This window comes from Leucoraja erinacea, chromosome 16, assembly GCF_028641065.1.
Source record: "Leucoraja erinacea ecotype New England chromosome 16, Leri_hhj_1, whole genome shotgun sequence".
In the NCBI taxonomy this organism is placed as follows: domain Eukaryota; kingdom Metazoa; phylum Chordata; class Chondrichthyes; order Rajiformes; family Rajidae; genus Leucoraja; species Leucoraja erinaceus.
Window position 1 is genome coordinate 41,373,598 of NC_073392.1, and position 23,135 is coordinate 41,396,732.

The 23,135-nt window shown below is 44.4% G+C and overlaps 1 protein-coding gene across 1 annotated transcript; it reads left to right on the plus strand.

Annotated features, from left to right (window-relative positions):
• The first annotated feature begins 521 nt into the window (after positions 1–521).
• LOC129704862 (protein shisa-5-like) lies at positions 522–22,287 on the plus strand. The gene is made up of 5 exons (XM_055648244.1): positions 522–750; positions 8,697–8,763; positions 11,083–11,189; positions 18,073–18,273; positions 20,643–22,287. The coding sequence occupies exons 1-5, from the start codon at positions 693–695 to the stop codon at positions 20,744–20,746; spliced, it is 537 nt and encodes a 178-aa protein (XP_055504219.1). The 5' UTR covers positions 522–692; the 3' UTR covers positions 20,747–22,287.
• The last annotated feature ends 848 nt before the right edge of the window (positions 22,288–23,135 follow it).

Here is a 23,135-nt window from a genome sequence, read left to right on the forward strand (position 1 = left end):
CTCTCTCCATCCCTCCCCCACCATAGTTCCCAGACCAGTCTGACTGTCGTCCTGATTAGATTTTATCTCTGTTTGCTGCGTTGTCAGCTTCCCCTAGCTAACATGATCTATTCTTCATTTTCCTTGATCTCCACCCCCTTTGATGTCTCGCTTTCACACCTTGCCCTTCCATATCTCTGTATATCCCTTTCCCCTGACTCTCAGTCTAACGAAGGGTCTCAACCCGAAACGTCGCCCATTCCTTCTCTCCAAAGATGCTGCCTGTCCCGCTGAGTTAAGGCAGCATTTTGTGCCTATCTTCAGTGCAAAACAGGATCTGCAGTTCCTTCCCACACACTTCTGCCATCGGCCATATAACAACCTATTGGCAGGTCTTTTGCAGGGACAAACTTGAACTGGTTAGTGATTCATCACTTATAGCCTCATTAACTTTCCTCATGTCGTTTGATCCAAACACTGAGTTGAATCTTCAAGAATTGCAGCTTCCAGCAGGGGGAACAAAAGCAGTTTCATGAGTATTGTTTTAATCATTGGAGGGCACTACATCAGCTCTGTCATAAAACAATTTCCATACGAAACTGTAACTCCTAGCAGTGCTCACTAACTTTCACATTCTCTTCTGAGCACACAGGAGGATCACGTTTTAACTGAGGTCTAAAGCACAAGGGATAATATCTAGATTCGCAATCAAGATGTTGGGCTTGCAGTCTATGTGTTGGCTGATAGTGTACCTGGCAATTCAGCCTTCTGGTAAGTTTGGAAATAAATTTGCTCTATTCTGTTCTTAATTTAAGTTGGACCATTTATTGAAAATTGCTGCAAAATGGTGATGTTTTATTCTTGCGCAAATTATGCCAGCAAGATGTTAGAAGTGTTAATACACACAATATAGCAATAATTCTGGAGTAAGTTCAAGAGGATTTTCTTAAGAATTAAACCGCCTTGTGATTTTCTAAAAGAATGTTGCAGCCAAGTGTAAGATTGTGTTACGCTGGGTAGCACAGCACATGTAATTGATTCAATTGGCAATTGGACATTGGCAAAGGTACAAATGTTTTACAGAACAAAGTTTGCTTTAAAAGTTGTGAAGTAGGTGCAAGCAGCAGAATGGAACTTTATCCGATGACAAGGTTCATTTGCCTTCATTTGCTTATTAGACAGCATCGATTAGTCTGCAATCATTTATTTGGAAGATTGCAACCTTCACGTGGTCCACCCTGTTTCGACTAATGCAATCAACTCGACGTGCACAAACGGAAGATAAAATAGAACAAGTTGTCCAACAACTTTAGGCTGTGCAAGCCACATGAAAGAAGTAGAAGATTTATTCCTCTCACTTGCTTTCCAGTTGGTACGGTCTGGTAGCTTCACCATATGTCTCCTCTGCGGTCTCACCCTTCTTTCAGTTCTACTAATTCTATGTCATCTGATTTTTTAAATCTTTTTGTGAAGGAGAATTGATTCTCCTGATTTACTCTTTGTATACACCTTATCAATATATTTTTTAACATCAATTACGTTATCTCTTTTTTCCAAAACTTCCCCCACGTTTAAAAAGTAATTCATCCAAGCTAAAATTTCCCCAGTCCTTGCAATGTGAAAGGAATTGCTCCAAGGTTGTGGGATGGTTTCAAATTCATCAGTGGAAGTACAGATCTATCCATAACGTGGTCACAATGCAGTGTACCTGTTTTCAAACTAACTAATGAAAACGTTTCTGGATTTTTTCCATGACATGGTCACAATGCAGTGTACCTGTTTTCAAACTAACTAATGAAAACCTGGGGAGAGTGTTGCGTTTCTGGATTTTTTTCCCCTTACCTGAGAAGCCTCTCAATTTTGTTTAGTTTAGTTAGAGATACAGCTCTGAAACAGGCCCTTCGAACCATCGAGTCCTCACTGACCAGCGATCCCCGCACATTAACACTATCCTACACACACTAGGGACAATTTACATTTGCACCAAGCCAATCAACCTACAAACCTGCATGTCTTTTGGATTGTGGGAGGAAGCTGACGATCTTGGAGAAAACCCACGCAGGTCACGGGGAGAACGTACAAACTCTAAACAGACAGCACCCGTGGTAAGGATCGAACCCGGGTCTCTGGCGTTGTAATCGCTGTAAGGCAGCAACTATACCACTACGCTACAGTGCCGCTGCCAATTCTCTGACAACATATGGATATTTACAGGAATATTCAGATCCTGCCACTTTCATCTCATTATGTGACCTTTCACAAAATACCTTTTTTTCGAGTCTGATTTGCATTTTTCATTCTCAGTTGCAATTGAAGTTTCAGAAATCGTCAGACTCTCCTCTGACTATCCAAACCACAGACGTGTTCAACAATTTAAAATCTGTTGAAATATTCACCCTTATTTCAAGTTTGTTGATAAAGCATTGTCCACAAAATCTTTAGGAATGCAGGTTCTTGAGATAAAACATTGGACATTTATCCCATTCGCACGGATTCCGTTTGGAAGCTTGCTTTTGATAACATCAGACAAATGTAGTGACATTGAGATTTTAGACCCAATTCTTCATCCGGCCATTTTTCTGGCACCAAAAGTTTTCTGAGATCATAAAATGGCAGAAAGAACATTTATGTGAACTACTGGATGACGATGAGTCACCTTCCTCCCTACGTATGAATAAACAGGGGCTGACGTTCGAACACAGTTTAAGTAGGTGTTGATAGTTCCTTAGTGTATGCAAAGCATGGTGAAGGGGAGAGCGTTTAGCCCATTGGAAAGACACAAGCCGACAGATGCCAGAATTAGAAGGGTCCTGACCCAAAGCATCATCTATCCATTTTCTTCCACTGATGTTGCCTGACTTGCCAACAGTTTCTGATTTACCCCGGTCAAAAACGTTTACCTGGCCAAATGCCACTTTCTAGTCCTGCAGGTCGCAACTTTTCAACCTACCAATTTTTAAAACAAATGTAGGTTTTTGCATCCATAGCAATGATCTCCAGCCTTGGGAGAGAGAGCGAGAGAGAGCCTTGTGAGAGAAAGCATTTCTCCTCATCTTCTCCCTTTCCCAGTTATTTTAATTCTCTGTCACCACATTTTTGCTCTTTTCGTAAAAGGACATGGATCCTTCTTATTTACACTATGTATACACGTCATGCTTTGTTGTTGTCCTTAATTACACCAACTCTCAGCCTCCTTTGTTCCAAAAATTCCCCACCGGTCAATAAAATACTTCATCCAAGCTAAAATGTCCTTGCAATGTTTCTGTGATAGGAAAGGAATTGCTCCTGAGATGGTTTCATATTCACCAATGAAAGAGCAGTGTTCTCAGTGTTTTCCAAACTAGCTTTTGAAACCCAAAGGTTTCCAGATTTTCTCCCTTACTTGAGAAACACCTCCATCGTCTGACATTTGGAAATTTGTGGGAATTTTATGCCACTTTGCTGTTTATGTCAACACGGAATGAAAATATTAGGTAATTAGGGAAGTTTCTTGATTAGTACGGGTGTCAGGGGATATAGGGAGAAGGCAGCGGAATGGGGTTAGGAGGGAGAGATAGATCAGCCATGATTGAATGGCGTAGACTTGATGGGCTGAATGGCCTAATTCTACTCCTATCCCATGACCTGATGAAAACATTGTACTTCCCCTTCCATTCTTCCAAAGTGCACATCTTTTGGATAAATCATGCTTTACCTCGGGTATTCGAGTTACGTCAAGTCAGGTCAAATTGAGAGTAGGAAGGAATTAGCCACAGAAAGGAAAATGTTGTAAGTTTTGAAAAAACTCCACAAACAATAGAACACATCATAGTGTGCAGGAAGAACCTGCAGATGCTGGTTTCGAAGAAGGGTCTTGACCCGAAACGTCACCCATTCATTCCCTTCAGATATGCTGCCTGACCCGTTGAGTTACTCCAGCATCTTGTGTCGATCTTCAAACAAAATCTTAACCCTTACTATTACCCATCCCGTCGTGATATCAGGTTTGTTATTCATTTTCCCATCTGGTTCCATCTACCCATTGCCCCTCCCTTACCTTGTTCTATTTATCACCTTCCAGCCTCTGTCTCCAACCTCCCCCTTCTCATCTCCACGTTTGCATCCATCTGCCTCATTTTTTTCTTATTTGTTTGCACCTATTGTCCACCAGCCTTTGCTGAAAATCATCTTCCTCCACTTCCTTGTTCCATCTGCCCATCCCCTCCCACCTAGCTTGCTTTTCCACCATCACCTACCAGCCCATGTCTCACCCTTCCATTACAAGAGTCAAGTGTGAAAAATCAAGTGGTTTATTGTCATATGTCCCATAGAACAAAGAAATACTTGCAACAGCACAACAGAATATGGAAACATAGTACACTGGAAACAATGTAATACACGAGAAAAAAAAGTTCAGCGTGTGTGTATATATATATATATATATATATACATACTCACATATGCAAATACATATATATGTAATATATATGTAATATATATACACATATACACACACACATATACACACATGCACATACACACACACATATACACACATGCATATACACACACATAGACACACACACACATATACACACACATAATATATACACATATACACACACACACACATACACACACACACACACACACACACACACACATATATACACACACATATACACACACACACACACACACACACACACATACACACATATATACACACACACACACACATACACACGCATATACACACACACACATATACACACACACATATACACACACACACCCATGTACACACTTACACGTACGTAAACAGAAAAAACAATGAAACAAAAAATATATACACATGCACCTATAAATAACAAAAAATAATACCAAGAATAGTCTATGTTCCAAGCTTATTTGAGGTTGTTGTGCTTAACAGCCTAATGGCTGTAGGGAAGAAGCTGTTCCTGAACCTGGATGTTACAGTTTTCAGGCTACTGTGCCTTCTTGCTGATTGCCAGGGTGGAATGAGTGTGTGGCCAGGGTGGTGTGGGTCTCTGATGATGCTGACTCTGGTAAATCACTTTGATGGTGGGGAGGTCAGAACCTGTAATGGGCTGGGCAGTGTTCACACCTCTTCACCACTGGCTATCTTCCCACTCCAATTTTAGTCTGGATGCAGGAGTTGACCCGAATCATTGACCTTCGCGTTGCCTCTAGATGTCAATCTCTCAAATTCTTCTCCAAAAGTTATGGGGGTGAAGGAAGGTGGATGGGGTTGAGAGGGAGAGATTGATCAGCCGTGATAGAAACATAGAAACACAGAAATTAGGTGCAGGAGTAGGCCATTCGGCCCTTCGAGCCTGCACCGCCATTCAATATGATCATGGCTGATCATCCAACTCAGTATCCCGTACCTGCCTTCTCTCCATACCCTCTGATCCCCTTGGCCACAAGGGCCACATCTAACTCCCTCTTAAATATAGCCAATGAACTGGCCTCGACTACCCTCTGTGGCAGAGAGTTCCAGAGATTCACCACTCTCTGTGTGAAAAAAGTTCTCCTCATCTCGGTTTTAAAGGATTTCCCCCTTATCCTTAAGCTGTGACCCCTTGTCCTGGACTTCCCCAACATCGGGAACAATCTTCCTGCATCTAGCCTGTCCAACCCCTTAAGAATTTTGTAAGTTTCTATAAGATCCCCTCTCAATCTCCTAAATTCTAGAGAGTATAAACCAAGTCTATTCAGTCTTTCCTCATAAAACAGTCCTGACATCCCAGGAATCAGTCTGGTGAACCTTCTCTGCACTCCCTCTATGGCAATAATGTCCTTCCTCAGATTTGGAGACCAAAACTGCATGCAATACTCCAGGTGTGGTCTCACCAAGACCCTGTACAACTGCAGTAGAACCTCCCTGCTCCTATACTCAAATCCTTTTGCTATTAAAGCCAACATACCATTCGCTTTCTTTACTACCATGACACCCAGGTCTCGCTGCATCTCCCCCTTTCCCAATCGGCCACCATTTAGATAATAGTCTGCTTTCCCGTTTTTGCCACCAAAATGGATAACCTCACATTTATCCACATTATACTGCATCTGCCAAACATTTGCCCACTCACCCAGCCTATCCAAGTCACTTTGCAATCTCCTAGCATCCTCCTCACAGCTAACACTGCCCCCCAGCTTAGTGTCATCCGCAAACTTGGAGATATTGCCTTCAATTCCCTCATCCAGATCATTAATATATATTGTAAATAGCTGGGGTCCCAGCACTGAGCCTTGCGGTACCCCACTAGTCACTGCCTGCCATTGTGAAAAGGACCCGTTTACTCCTACTTCTTTGCTTCCTGTTTGCCAGCAAGTTCTCAATCCACATCAATACTGAACCCCCAATGCCTTGTGCTTTAAGTTTGTATACTAATCTATTATGTGGGACCTTGTCGAAAGCCTTCTGGAAGTCCAGATACACCACATACACTGGTTCTCCCCTATCCACGCTACTAGTTACATCCTCGAAAAATTCTATAAGATTCGTCAGACATGATTTACCTTTCGTAAATCCATGCTGACTTTGTCCAATGATTTCACCACTTTCCAAATGTGCTGCTATCCCATCTTTAATAACTGACTCTAGCAGTTTCCCCACTACCGATATTAGACTAACTGGTCTGTAATTCCCCGTTTTCTCTCTCCCTCCCTTCTTAAAAAGTGGGGTTACGTTTGCTACCCGCCAATCCTCTGGAACTACTCCAGAATCTAAAGAGTTTTGAAAGATTATTACTAATGCATCCACTATTTCTGGAGCCACTTCCTTAAGTACTCTGGGATGCAGCCTATCTGGCCCTGGGGATTTATCGGCCTTTAATCCATTCAATTTACCCAACACCACTTCCCGACTAACCTGGATTTCACTCAATTCCTCCAACTCCTTTGACCCGCGGGCCCCTGCTATTTCCGGCAGATTATTTATGTCTTCCTTTGTGAAGACGGAACCAAAGTAGTTATTCAATTGGTCCGCCATATCCTTGTTCCCCATGATCAACTCACCTGTTTCTGACTGCAAGGGACCTACATTTGTTTTAACTAATCTCTTTCTTTTCACATATCTATAAAAACCTTTGCAGTCAGTTTTTATGTTCCCTGCCAGTTTTCTTTCATAATCCATTTTTCCTTTCCTAATTAAGCCCTTGGTCCTCCTCTGCTGGTCTCTGAATTTCTCCCAGTCCTCCGGTATGCTGCTTTTTCTGGCTAATTTGTACGCATCATCCTTTGCTTTGATACTATCCCTGATTTCCCTTGTTATCCACGGATGCACTACCTTCCCTGATTTATTCTTTTGCCAAACTGGGATGAACAATTTTTGTAGTTCATCCATGCAGCCTTTAAATGTCTTCCATTGCATATCCACCGTCAACCCTTTTAGAATGAATTGCCAGTCAATCTTGGCCAATTCACGTCTCATACCCTCAAAGTTACCTTTCTTTAAGTTCAAAACCATTGTTTCTGAATTAACAATGTCACTCTCCATCCTAATGAAGAACTCAACCATATTATGGTCACTCTTGCCCAAGGGGGCACGCACAACAAGACTACTAACTAACCCTTCCTCATTACTCAATACCCAGTCTAAAATAGCCTGCTCTCTCGTTGGTTCCTCTACATGTTGATTTAGATAACTATCCCGCATACATTCCAAGAAATCCTCTTCCTCAGCACCCCTGTCAATTTGATTCACCCAATCTATATGTAGATTGAAGTCACCCATTATAACTGCTTTGCCTTTGTCGCACACATTTCTAATTTCCTGTTTGATACCATCTCCAACTTCACTACTACTGTTAGGTGGCCTGTACACAACACCCACCAGTGTTTTCTGCCCCTTAGTGTTTCGCAGCTCTACCTATACCGATTCCACATCCTCCAAACTAATGTCCTTCCTTTCCATTGCGTTAAGCTCCTCTCTAACCAGTAACGCTACCCCACCTCCTTTTCCTTTCTCTCTATCCCTCCTGAATATTGAATATCCCTGGATGTTCAGCTCCCAGCCTTGGTCACCCTGGAGCCATGTCTCCGTGATCCCAACTATATCATAATCATTAATGGCTATCTGCACGTTCAACTCATCCACCTTATTACGAATACTCCTTGCATTGAGACACAAAGCCTTCAGGCTTGTTTTTACAACTCTCTTACCCCTTATACAATTATGTTGAGAAGTGTTTTTAACATTGTTTTTTACCTGATTTTAACTATTTATTCTGTTCCATCAGGGACTGGATTGTTTTTTTTTTTAGTGTTATTATGTGAGAAGTGTTTTAAATTTCATGTGCGAGGCTCCGCTATTCACTGGGAAACGTCTTTTCATTTTGCACTGTACTTGTTGCTTGCAAGATGACAATAAAAGGTTGTAAAAAAGTGGCCCTTTTTGATTTTTGCCCTGGTTTTGTCTGCCTGCCACTTTTACTTTTCACCTTGCTACCTCTTTCTTCTACCCTCATTTTACAACCCCCTGCTTCTCTGCTCTTGTACCCACCCTCCTGCCACATTAGTTTAAATGGAATGGAGTAATTGCCTCGATGGGCCAAATGGCCTAATTCTGCTCTTATGACATGAATTTATAAATCCAGAAACATTTGACTTTGACTTGACTGATAGTTTCTAATTTTGTATAAGATCAATTATTGCATAAGGTCAATTTGATTTGATATAAGATGTGTGTGACGTCTGTTTTACTTTTTTAGCTGCTTTGTCCTCTGTCGAATGCCAGTTGGGTTGGGGCGGATTGAGCTGCTGGGAGAATAACCCTTTGTAAGTAACCAACAATATTGCATGCTTTAACTTTTCTTTGTTTTTTATGAGTTAAAAATGTTGCACCAGAGAATTGGATGAAACCTACAAAATACTGTGCCTTGGAATTAGTTTACAAACGTGTAAACCGTGGCTTCCACTGCTATTTTATTTCTGAGCTTGGTCTGAATTTGTCTAGGCAAAGAAAATCAGGCAAGGCTCACACAATTCAGAACAGTTTATTATAACTCAATTTACACGTGGCATTAGATTATGTAAAAGCATTGACAAGTGATATTGCACCCAATGTTGCATGAAATTACCAAAGGTCTGATAAAAGGTGGCAGACTTTTCCACTAATATGTCCTCGAGGTGCTCTGCCTCACATGCCTTAACCCTAAAATGCAACTTCTGTCCTCTCAATCCATACAGGTCGGCTGACTGTAAAAAGTTTGTTTGCATTTGGCCTGCAAGCTGCCCTTTTAACCATTGTTTATTCTTAACCTGCAAATGTAGTTACACAGAACTCACCATGTGGACCACACTCGACCACTGCAAAGTGCCCCTCCCAACACCTTAACCCTTAGTTCAGCAACACTCTCCCTGTCTTTAGATTATAGATACAGCATGGAAACAGGCCCTTCAGCCCTGCAAGTCTATGCCAACCATCAATCAGCCGTTCACACTAGTTCTATGTAATAGTGCTCCCTACAAATTAGGGGCAATTTGCAGCGGCCCAATTCATCTACAAAGCCCAAATTCTTTGGGATGTGGGAGGAAATCGGAGCACCCGGAGGGAACCCATGCGTTCAGAGGGAGAACGTGCAAACTTCACACAGTCAGCATCCGAGGTCAGGATGGAAGCTGGGTCTCCGGTGCTGTGAGGCAGCGGCACTCCCAGCTGCGCTACTGGCCGCCGCCGTATTGCAATCGGAATTGCACTCTCTCCCAGGCAGCTGCCTTCCTTTGTAGGGGGTGAGAACATCTTCTTGCTCGATTGCAGCTCCGTGATCGGCCAACGGCTGGGAAGGGAATGTATGCTCTTCAAGGCCAGAGAGTCAGCATCAGCCCACCTGCTGGAGCCGGTCACCACCTGCCTGGAGGTGTGTTTCAGCATCATCCCCATAGAGTTTGCAGGAGCATCGATGCCCTGTGTGCGCTGCCCTGTGGCAGGGGGAGTCAGGCCCACTTCAGTTTAGTTAATTGTCACATGCACCGAGGTACAGTGAAAAGCTTTTGTTGCGTGCTAACCAGCCAACGGAAAGACAATACATGATTACCATCAATCCATATACAATGCACAGATACATGATAAGGGGATAACGTATCACAGATACAGTATCCGGGGGTCACCGCTGAGGTAGATGGAGAGTTTTTCACTGCTCAGCAGGCCAGACACAGAGAAAGACATGAAGGCACCAGAGCAGATGGACACAAAATGCTGGAGTAACTCAGCGTGGACAGGCAGCATCTCTGGAGTGAAGGAATGGGTGACGTTTTGGGTCGAGACCCTTCTTCAGACCCGAAACGTCACCCATTCCTTTTCTCCAGAGATGCTGCCTGTCCACGCTGAGTTACTCCAGCTTTTTGTGCCTATCTTCGGTTTAAACCAGCATCTGCAGTTCCTTCCTACCCAAGGCACATGCGCAAGTGCAGTGAGGAGATACTGAGGAGGATGGGACAACAGGGTCCACCCACCTCAATTGTAAGAGCTCTCTGACAGCACTTATCCAGAGATGCTTCGGTTAAAGGTCGACAGTTCCTTTGGACCAACAGCCCATCCCAACCCTTTACTTGAACTTGGGACTGCTCTCAACCCAAAAACATAAACCATGGGAGTTTGATTACCCACACCATGCCAATCCCAATGACCTATCGAGTGATGGTCCACTGGGCAGCTTTTAATGGCTCCACTCCTTCGTTTCAGCATTTTATGTTCATCAGTTCATGTGATAGGAGCAGAATTAGGCCATTCAGCTAATTAAGTCTATTCCACGATTCAATCATGGCTGATCTATCTCTCCCTCCAAACCCCATTCTCCTGCCTTCTCCCCTTAACCCCGATACCCGTACTAATCAATAATCTATCTATCTCTGCCATGAAATATATAAACTGACGGCCTCCACAGCCTTCTGTGGCAATGAATTCCACAGATCCACCACCCTCTGATGACAAAAATTCCTCCTCATCTTCTTCCTGAAGGAACGTCCTTTCATTCCGAGGCTGTGACCTCTGGTCCTGGACTCTCCCACTAGTGGAAACATCCTCTCCTCATCCACTCGATCCAGGCCTCTTCATTTCCTCTCATTTTAATGACTATTCCCTTCTATTTCCCACAGGCCGAAGATACTAATTGGAGTTGGAGTGGTGGTGGGTGTCATTGTGGTCGTGGCCTTACTATCTTGCTGCATCTGTGCCCTTTGCAAAACCGAATCTCACCGAAGGGGTGAGTAACTCTTCTGGCTGAGGCTTATTATTGTCACCTGCCCTGAGGCACAGCGCTTGCCTGCTGTGCAATCGAATCAGATGACACCATCCATGACCACAATCGAGCCGAAGGTTTACAAGCACAAACGATAGAACAAGTAAAAATACTGGAGTGCAGAAAAGAGTTTATGTACAAGTGCAACAGAGATTTAAACGCATGGAGTAACCATGTCAGATGATACTGCTCAGCATTTAGTGTGTTTAGTTTATGTACCAAAGTACAGTGAAAAGGCTATTTGTCGCATGCATTCCAGTCAGCGAGAAGACTATGCAATGATTACAATCATGCCGTCCACAAATATACAATAAAGAGAATAATGTTCAGTGCAAGATAAAGTCCAGTAAGGTCCATTAACGATCGTCCAAGAGTCTTCAATGAAGTAGATGGTAGGGCAGAACCTGCTCTCTAGTTGGTGGTGGGATGGTTCAGTTGCCTGATAATTGCTAGGAAGAAACTGCCCCTGAATCTGGAGGTGTGCGTTTTCACACTTCTATACCTCTTGCCCGGTTGGGAGAGGGGAGAAGAGGGAGTGACCTCTTCTGGTAAATCCTCTTCTGGTAACACAAGGAGTCAGCATGTTCTGTAGCCATCTTGCCATCTTCACCGTGTCAGGGAACCCTTCTGTGAGTAAAGTCACTCAAACTCCAATGCGGCATTTGACTAGCCCCCATAAACATCAAGGTTGTGGGCAGGAGAGTATTTAAGAACAAAATCTTGACTTGGGCCATTTTTCAGCCTGTGGGTATCTGCTTAAGCTTGGCCGCACGGCCATGGTGGGATACAGGTCACTTCAATATGTTAATCAGATTGCATCCTGATGCCTTCCTTCCATTGTTGCTAAACGTTGTGTGTTTGAATCTTGAAGGGACCTTGCCAATATCTCACAAAACTTACGAATGGTTCTTCTGAAGAAAGAAAAGAGCCTTTCATTGATCATACAAAGCACTTTACAGCCTGGTTTGGATTAGTTTAGAGATACAGCGCGGAAAGAGGCTTTATGACGACCAGCAATCCATGAACACTTACATTATCTTACACACACCAGGGACAATTTACAATTTTACCAAAGCCAATTAACCTACAAACCTGTGTATGAAGGAACTGCAGATGCAGGTTTAAACCAAAGATAGAGACAAAATGCTGGAGTAACTCAGCGGGACAGGCAGCTTCTCTGGAGAGAAGAAATTCCTTCCCGCTGAGTTACTCCAGCATTTTGTGTCAACCTACAACCCTGTACGTTTTTGGAGTGTGGGATTAAACCAGAGATCCCGGAGAAAACTCACGCTGGTCACGGGGAGAATGTACAAGCTCCATACCGACAGCACCCGTAGTCAGGATGGAACCCGGGCCTCTGGCACTGTAAGGCAGCAACTCTACCGCTGCTCCACCGTGCCGCAAGCGAGTTATTTTCACAATCACTGCTATGATGTGGGAAACATAGCAGCTAACTAACTCCATAAACAGTACTCTAATCACAACATTGTTTTTGTGGTCAGTGGTGACCTAAAGATAGAGTTCAGAATAAAAATATAGAACATTCGACATCACAGTGGCACAGCTGGAAGCCTATGAATACCAGAAGCGCGTATTCGATCCTGACCACGGGTGCTGTCTGTGTGGAGTTTGCACAATTTCTGTGCGACCATGTGAGTTTCTTCAGCATCATAGAGTCATGGAGTCATACAGCCCAGAAATAGGCTCTTTGGCCCATCTTGTCCATGTTGACCAAGATGCACCATCTACCATGATCCCGGTGTCTGCGTTTGGCCCATGTCCTTCTAAACCTCTCCTATCCATGTACCTGTCCAAATGACTGCTTCCGTTTCCTCCCACGTCCCAAAGACGTATAGGTTAATTGGCCATTGTAAATTGTTGCCAGTCGGTGATGAGCGGGATAACATAGAACTAGAGTGCTTGGGTGAGCTGTGGTCAGCATCAACTCACTGGGCCAAAGGGCCTGTTTCTTTGCTGTATCTCCAAACGATACACATTTGCCTTGATGACATCCCGTTGGGAACTTGTTCAGAGAGGTCAACTTCAATGGTTGGCACAAGAGTCCACACAGTGACAGACCTTTCCATGCAAGTGCCATTTTGTGTTGATGGGGAAAGAGCATTGTGGCAGAACCATCTCTGCTCCATGAAACAGCTGGTGAAACAGCTGTATAGAAACCTACAGGGTGATCTTAGAGAGGTGTATAAAACCATGAGAGGAATAGATCGGGTAGATGCACTTGCCCAGAGTAGGTGAATCGAGGACCAGAGGACATAGGTTTAAGGTGAAGGGAGAATGATTTAATAGGAATCTGAGGGGTACCCTTTTCACACAATGGATGGTGGGAGTATGGAACAAGCTGCTAGAGGAGGTCGTTGAGGCAGGGACTATCCCAACATCTAAGAAACAGTTAGACAGCTCCATGGATAGGACAGGTTTGGAGGAATATGGACCAAACGCGGGCATGTGGGACTAGTGTAGCTGGGACATGTTGGCCGGTGTGGGAAAGAAGGGCCTGTTTCCACACTGTGTCACTCTAGGACTCTAAACACCAATACTTGTTGCAGATGCCAAAAGCTATGTAGATACTTATCGCATTCAGAAACATTTAAAAATAATTAACAAATATCAGAACACTTCAAATAAATAGCAAAATGTTTAAAATTTGCAAGAAGATTTTTAATACGTTCAGAGGTAAAGGCAGCAAATGGTGGAATGGCTTGGCAAGGTGGAGAATATCTGCAAAGGAAGAAAGCTAGTTGATGTTTCAGGATCCCGATATCCCACCAGAAAATCCATTTAACCCGTTTCCCTTTCACTCGGCACATTCCCAGCATTTCCTTCTCTTATTTTGGAGTTTCAGTGTCCACAATATTCATAAACTGGAGGTAACAGCAGAGGGCGGCACGATGACGCAGCAGTAGAGCGACTGCCTTAGACCCTGGTTCGATCCCGACTACGGGTGCTGTCTGTACGGAGTTTGTACGTTCTCCTCGTGTGGGTTTTCTCCGGGATCTCTGGTTTCCTCCCACACTCCTAAACGTGCATGTTTGTAGGTTAATTGGCTTCTGTATTTCCTTTAAAATCTTTTTATTTGTTTTTTTTCCCCAAAAACAAAAACAAAACAACAACAAAAAAAAGGATAATGATAAACACAACAATGATATTGGTACATAGGGATCAGGATTACATTAATAACAGGTTTAACCTAAATATGAGTCCAGTGTCAAAATACACATTGATTATAGACCTCTATGTAAATATAGTTATATGTTTAAAAGAAATATATTAGATATAATTATAAAAGATATATTAAAAAAAATAGATAAAAAGAAAAAATAGAAAAAAAGGAAACTGTAAACAGTCAGGCTTCAGTAAATTATAAATTGTCCCTGGTGTGTCGGATAGTGCCAGTGTATGTGTGATCGTTGGTCAGCGCGGACTTGGTGTGTCGAAGGGCCCGTTTCCACACGGTATCCCTAAAGCCTAAATTCAAAGCTAGGCTAAAGTCTAACAGCCATGTGTTTCTGTCCCATCTGCCCGTGCCATCCCAAAAGCTGCAAGCCTTGCCCATGACTTCAGAGCAGATGGGAAACAAGGCTCCTTGCTAGTGCTGTGGATGTCTCAATTGTAATCATGCATTGTCTGTCTGCTGACTGGTTAGCGTGCAACAAAAGCTTGTCACTGTACACATGACAATAAACTAAACTCAAACTGGGTCCCCGAGCTCCTGATCGGCTCTCCACAGGACCCAAAGGGAGAGATCGTACTGTGGTGGCAATAACCATATAACAATTACAGCACGGAAACAGGCCATCTCGACCCTTCTAGTCCGTGCCAAACACATAATCTCCCCTAGTCCCATATACCTGCGCTCAGACCATAACCCTCCATTCCCTTCCCGTCCATATAACTGTCCAATTTATTTTTAAATGATAAAAACGAACCTGCCTCCACCACCTTCACTGGAAGCTCATTCCACACAGCTACCACTCTCTGAGTAAAGAAGTTCCCCCTCATGTTACCCCTAAACTTCAGTCCCTTAATTCTCAAGTCATGTCCCCTTGTTTGAATCTTCCCTACTCTCAGTGGGAAAAGTTTTTCCACGTCAACTCTGTCTATCCCTCTCATCATTTAAAAAACCTCTATCAAGTCCCCCCTTAACCTTCTGCGCTCCAAAGAATAAAGCCCTAACTTGTTCAACCTTTCTCTGTAACAAATGTGTGCACCAGTAAGGGCACCACTGATTACTAACTTGCTGCAGCTTCAGAATCGCTTCGTAGCACAGGCAGCAACCATGCACAAACACTCACAAAGGCAGGCACAGGTGCAGAGACCAAACTGCAGGAGGCAATTACCCAACCCCACACATGGACTAAGCTTGAAGGTAGACAAAAATGCTGGAGAAACTCAGCGGGTGAGGCAGCATCTATGGAGCAAATGAAATAGGCGAAGTTTCGGGTCTCGACCCTTCTTCAGACTAAGCTTGACGATCAGATTGAATTGGAACATAACAGAAAGGAATATTCCAAACAACAAGAGGCAGTGCAAACAATAGAGTTCACTAAAGCTAGACACAAAATGCTGGAGTAACTCAGCGGGTCAGGCAGCATCTCTGGAGAGAAGGAACGGGTGATGTATTGGGTCGAGACCCTTCTTCAGGCTGATAGTGCTGGTGTACTATTTTCGTAGTGCTGGTGTACTATTTTCGTAGTGCTGGTGTACTATTTTCGTAGTGCTGGTGTACTATTTTCGATTTAAACCTGCATCTGCAGTTCTTTCCTCAACACTAGTTCACAAAGCTGCCTTTTAACTGTTTCAGTTGAACGCTAACAGTCCACCTGCCCAACAAAAGAGAAACAGGCCGGCTCTTGAGGCTTGAATGTTACTCTATCTTGCATCTCATCACACAGCAGAGACAAGATTGATCCACACAATGGGTTAGCAGCATTACTACCAGATACTTCAACACTTAGATGATCACAGCAAGTCTCACCTACAATACAATACAATACAATACAAATTTATTATCATTTGAGCCCCAGTGAGACTCAAACGAAATGTTGTTTCCACAGCCATACAAACAAAGACACTGTCTTACAGACATACACATAATTAAATTCACACAAACATCCATCACAGTGAAGCCACTGTGATGGAAGGCAAGTCTTTTCTCTCCCCTGTTCTCCGTGTCTCTCCCGATGTCCAAGCCCCAGGCGGGCGATGATGAGTCCCACGGCCATTTTAGGCCGCGCGGGGCGATTTACGGCCCCGCTCCCGGTCTGAAAGTCCAAGGTTGGAACCCCCACGGGCGATGGTGAGTCCCACGGCCATGAAACTGTGCCTGATCCCTCATCACGGGAACTGCAGAGACAATAGACAATAGGTGCAGGAGTAGGCCATTCGGCCCTTCAAGCCAGCACCGCCATTCAATGTGATCATGGCTGATCTGCCCCAATCAGTACCCAGTTCCTGCCCTCTCCCCATATCCCCTGACTCCGCTATCTTTAGGAGCCCTATCTAGCTCTCTCTTGAAAGCATCCAGAGAACCGGCCCCCACCGCCTTCTGAGGCAGAGAGTAGGGATGAAAGCAGGGTGGAAGATGCTGTTAGCATTGACAGCCTTGACAGACACAAAATACTGGAGCAACTCACCAGGACAGGCAGCATCTCTGGACAATGAAGCATACAGAGATAAAATGTTGTCTGGGGGACAGTCAGACTGGTTGGAGAAGATGGGGAGGGATGGAGAGAGAGGGAAAGCAAGGGCTGCTTGAAGTTAGAGAAGTCAGTATTCATACTGCTGGGGTGTAGGCTGCCCCAGCGAAATATGAAGTGCTGTTCCTCCATCTGGTGCTGGGCCACACTCTGACAGTGGAGGAGGCCCAGAACAGAAAGATCAGTGTGTGAATGGGAGGGGGGGGTGAAAATGTTTGGCAACAGGGAGATCGTGTAGGTTTATGCGGACTGAGCGGAGGTGTTAAGCACAGATCTTATAGCAGATCTTTGGTGTTAAGTGAAACGATCGCCGAGCCTGCACTTGGTCTCGCCTTCAGTGTAAACCAGCATCTGCAGTTCCTTCCGACATATTCCATTGGCAGTCAGGAGGAATGGCAAGCTGCCTTGGGAATTCTATTGTAAAGAAGCTAGCACAAGATGGTTGCCGAATGAGCTTGCACTTCATCCTGTGATTTTCTGTAAACATATTGGCCTCAAATCTGTTGCCACAGAGTGCGCTGGTCAGGCATTGGCAGCAGCGATTAGGCAAGATTACGCTTGCATATTACAACCTAACATTCAGGGCCTGATTTAGATGAAGAGAGGCCCTAAGCTGTTCCACTTGTGAGGCCCCCTCCCCCTCCGCGTTGGTTTTCAGCGCTGGCGGTGACGCAGCGACCGGACAGCCATGGCGGCCAAATCTCCCACAATTCAAAGCGAGGGAGAAAGTGCCCAGCACCGACCAGTTGCCGTTGCAGTGCGCATGCGCAGGGCGACTGATGATGTGCTGGCCGTGGTTGTGTGCATGTGCAGGGGAGGACGTGCAGGCCGCAGCAATGCGCATGTGCAAGGCGGCCTGCCGTGCCGGCGGATGAGGAGCGTGCGGAGCCCGGCGGCCCGGACACGGATAGCGGGGGGAGATGGAGAGAGAGAGAGATAGAGAGGATGCCCCTCCCAGAGTTGAACGGTAGATGTCCTGCCTTGGCCAGAGGCCCCCCTAGACCTCGAGGCCCTAAGCTTAAGCTTGTCTAGTTTATAGGTAAATCCGGCCCTGCAAACATTGTTAGGTAACTTTCGGTCAGGGATAGTTCCTTTTATTTAATTCATGTTTCTCTCCTCTTGTCTTTCAGATGTTATACACACAGCTCCCACCACTGTGATGCCGATGGCCTATGGACAACCTGTGGCGATGTACCCAGGCTACAATGCCTACCAGCCAGTGCCTCTTCAAATGCCTCCTGCACAACTGGCTATGACTGCCGCTCCTTGCGCTAACGCTTACCCACCAGCAGGTCAAGCACACCCACCTTCATACATGGAGGCAGCACCTGGTAAATAAACTTTGCACAACAATGTCCATATTGACAGACACAAAACGCTGGAGTAACTCCGCGGGACAGGCAGCACCTCTGGAGGGAAGGAATAGGTAGCGTTTCGGGTCGAGAGCCTACTTCAGGCTGAGAGTCTGGGAAGAGGGAAACTAAGGTGTCCTTGAGACTCTTGAAAGGCGCCCATAAATAAAATGTATTATTATTATTTATTATTAAGGTAGGAAAAGGTACAGAACAAATCAGAGCCCGCAGCGATGCCTCAGGAAAGGTGGAGGCCACAATGGTCCATTGTTGGTTGTGGAAGAGGTGATAACAAAGTGATTTGACCAGTGAAACTACCAGGATGACCAGCATGGGGAGGGAAGGAGAGAGAGGGAATGTAACGGTTGCTTGAAATTAGATAAATCAATATTTATACCAATACAATACGGTTTTATTCGTCACATTGCACATAAAGTGCAAGTTGTTCGTGTTCTTAAGTTGTAGGAGCAGAATGAGGACATTCATAAGGAAGTCTACTCTGCCATTCAATCATGGCTGATCTATAATTCCCTCTCAACTCCATTCTCCTGCTTTCTCCCCATAACCACTGACACTCTTACGAATCAAGAATCTGTCAATCTCAGCTTTAAAATTATCCATTCACTTGGCCTCCACGGCCTTCAGTGGCTATGAATTCTACAGATTCACCACCCTCTGAATAAAGACATCCCTCCTCGTCTTTCTAAAAGTACATCCTTTTATGCCGCGGCTATGACCTCTAGTCCTAGACTCTCCCACTAGTGGAACCATCCTCTCCACATCCACTCCATCCAGGCCTTTCACTATTCGTTAAGTTTCAATGAGGATATGCCCCCTCATCCTTCTAAACTCCGGCGAGTACAGACCCAGTGCCGTCAAACGCTCATCACACGTTAACCCAGTCATTCCTGGGATCGTTCTCGTAGACCTGGTCTATACCCTCTCCAATGCCGGCACAACCTTCCTCAGATACGGGGCCCTTCCCTGTGGTGGATGTTTTGTAGCCTATCACCACGGATTGTGGGTGGCATGAAATCTCTGGTCATCGTGGCTGGATGCATAAATCCTTTTGGGGGCTTTTTTAAGGCATCCGGACCACAGGTTGTTTATACAATCCTAGTGCCCTAAGACCCTGGCCACTGAAAAGTTTGTCTGCATCTGCACCAACTTGCTACTGAGGGTTGCTACGCCATTGTGGGTGGTGGGGGAGGAAGCCCACTGTTGGAGATGGAAGGACCTGGAGTATTGATTTGTGCAGCTTAGTGCACTCCACCCTTGACTATCTATCAAAGTCCAGTACAGGTTGGAACCTGATGACAATACTCCCATTTCAACTAGGCAAGCCAAAATTAACTGGTGATGGAAGTTAATTTTGTGTCCTTGGTTTACAGTTATTTTCCAATTATCTTTTAAATTATCGTGACATAAAATGGCCTGTAAACATGTACGCTTTAATTGGTTCAATATACAGTGAAGAATTTGGAGAAATTTGAATTCTTTCACTTACTTTTGCATGCAAAGTTAAATAAATAGCGCAACAAACGTGCTGGAGCGGCACGGTGGCGCAGCGGTAGAGCTACTGCTTTACAACGCAAGAGACCCGGGTTCGATCCAGACTAGTGCTGTCTGTACGGAGTTTGTCCATTCTCCCCGTGACCTGCGTGCATTTTCTCCGAGATCGTCGGTTTCCTCCCACACTCAAAAGACGTGCAGGTTTGTCGGTTAATTGGCTTGGTATGAATGTAAATTGTCCCTAGTGTGTGTGTAGGATAGTGTTAGTGTGCTAGTGTTAATATGCAGGTTGGTGCGGACTCGATGGGCCGTGGGGCCTGTTTCCGCACTGTATCTCTAAACTCTGAACCAAACTAAAGTTTACTGGCTATTTTGACCATTATTTGATTATTTATATTAGTATCATCGTTGAAAACATTAGCGACGCAGTGGCGCTGGTTTCCGACGGGAACGGTGACGGACGCACCACACATCTCTGTCCTCCAGTTCCTGAAAACTTCCACTGCTGGAAGTATAGGATTTTGGTGTGTGTGTGCTTTATCATCATTCCTTACAATGCAGTATGTACGACAGTGATCGCAACTTCTACTGAAGTGTGGATGGCCGTTGGCTCGCTAGGAGCTCATCTGCCCTTTGACAGGTCTTGCTTTTGATCCTGCTGGGGGTCCACAGCCCCCTCCTCACCTGGCAAACCAGGTGGGGGAGACGGTTTAGTTGCCGACTATCCGACCATGGAGCAGGTAGCATGGGATTACATGGAACCCGTGGTGGGGGGGGAACTCTGAAAATCCATTATTTGAAGCTAACATTCAATGACTTTGTTTGTATTGTTATAGGTGGACAACCGGTACATCAGCCCATGGGACAACCTTCATACATCCCTAACGGAAGCATGAATGATAATCCAAACTTTGTCAATCCAGAGCAACACAAAGTGTGAACAAAATCACTAGCCGCACCCAAAAAAATGCTTCTGCCTGCTTTCGTCCCTCCCAATATTCTTTAACCAAGTCCAAGGTTGAGTGAGATAGGTGGCTTCAGTGCAAATCTAAACAGAAGGTGTGCGAGAAAAAGTTAGAGAAATGTACAGCCAGAACAAAAAAATTTAGAGGTTACGGCATTTGTCTGTCTTTGTCATGTAATTCATTATCCATTATGGTGAGCAGAAATGTCTTTCTACTTAATAATGCCTGGTCTGAATTCAGGTCCTTATCACAGACTCAAGTTCTCTCTGGGACCTTGATTTCTTTGTTACCCTCAGACTTGGCTGTTTTAAAGCACTCGTGCCTAACATTTTACACACAGCCTCCATGCAGCTTAACGTCTAAAACTCTGTCTCAAATCTAAACTTCCCATCCATGGTTTCAAATCCCCAGGGCAATTCCTTTTCCTAACACTATCTATGGCTTCCTACGGGCCTACTTCAGTATCCTTGCTCCCATTCAATACAAGCCTCTCAAATGTAGTTGCTCCACTATATCATGCTTGCCTTCAGATATCTGGGCATAAGCTCTCAAACTTGCTCAGCTTCCTCTTCTAAGGGCTTTCAAATCCTCATTTAAATCCACCACTTTCAACATGTTTTTGACCAGATGTTCTACCACCCTGTTATTTTTAATGAGAATGCAAAAGCAGAGCAAGCCAGAGAACTCCAACTTGGAGCTATGACACTGACTGTACCTGGGGCATGGACAAATCTGGACCATGGGCCTGGTGACTTAATTAAGGGAAGTCCTCAACTTCAAAAAGGGGGCTCAGGCTTAACTGCACAAATGAATGATAAATATTCCCATCTGATTTTCCTGCTTTCATGCTAACAATGCTGAAAAAAGTTGATCTTACAAAAAATAGGGTTTATTACATTGCTGGTAAGATTATTATAGTTAAAGGTCTTTATTTCAACATGGGCGGTTATGGGCAGCGGTAGAGTTGCTGCCTTACAGCAAATGCAGCGCCGCAGACTCGGGTTCGATCCTGACTAAGGGTGCTGTCTGTACGGAGTTTGTACGTTCTCCCCGTGACCTGTGTGTGTTTTCTCCGAGATCTTCGGTTTCCTCCCACACTCGAAAGACGTACAGGTTTGTAGGTTAATTGGCTTGGTAAATGTAAAAATTGTCCCTAGTGGGTGTAGGATAGTGTTAACGTGCGGGGATCGCTGGTCGGCGCGGACTCGGTGGACCGAAGGGCCTGTTTCAGCGCTGTATCTCTAAACTAAACTAAAATGAATATTGTTTCTAATGTTCTAGCTTTTTGATATGCCTCATAAAACAGGTTATATATAGAAAAACATGTTGGGTTCAGCTAAAGTAAACAAGGAAACTGGATTTAATCTGTGAGTTTAACAGTAATAAAATGGTGACAGCATGTTTTGTTTTAGATTATGCTAATTTTTGATCTTGCAAATTAAAAATCTGTTTTTGGAAACAGCCTTTATTTTTCAGATTTATGTTTCTTTTAATAAACTTTTTTTTACATTCTTAATCAGGCCTTGTTGTCATTTTGACCTTTGTAGTGCGTTCCAGAGCTGCTCTGCTTCACCATAATATAATTATTAACGTTCTCTGCGGCAATTAATCATCTTAGGAAACATGTCTGAGTACAAACAGTGTCGAATATCTTCACCACACAGCTATGAATAAAAATAGGTGTCCAGGACAAAACAAACATGCCCGTTCGTTAATACCTATTATTCACAAAACCCAGGGTGCTCCAGAGTCCTTTGCAGCTTCTGAAATATTATGTGCTCCCTCTACTGTAAAGTAGTAAACGTCATAATCTATAACACAAAGCAAGCGCTACAAAAGTTAGAAGATACAAGACCATGTAATGTTTTTTTTTAGTGATGCTCGTCAGGGAATTAATATTGGCCAAAACATTTGGGGAGCTCTGCTTAGAGTGATACAGTGTGGAAACAGGCCCTTCAGCCCAACTTGCCCATACCCGCCAACAATGTCCCAACTACACTAGTCCCACTTGCCTGCGCTTGGTCCATATCCCTCCAAACCTGTCCAACCCATGTACCTGTCTAACTGTTTCTTAAACAGCGGGATTGTCCCAGCCTCAACTACCTCCTCTGGCAGCTCGTTCCATACACCCACCACCCTTCCCTTTGAAATTGTGCCATCGAAATGAATGGGGACTGAGGGTCATAGGTTTAAGTCCCATCCAGAGGATGGTGACTCGCACAGAATGGAACTCCTATTCAAACTCTATTTACACTAAAGTCCCTGGACTGGTGCCTGAAACCACAACTCCCTGGCAGAAAGGCAGCTGATGTCGTGAGGCCCAAGTAAATTGCCATGGCAACAGGGAGCAGCAAAGGACATTAA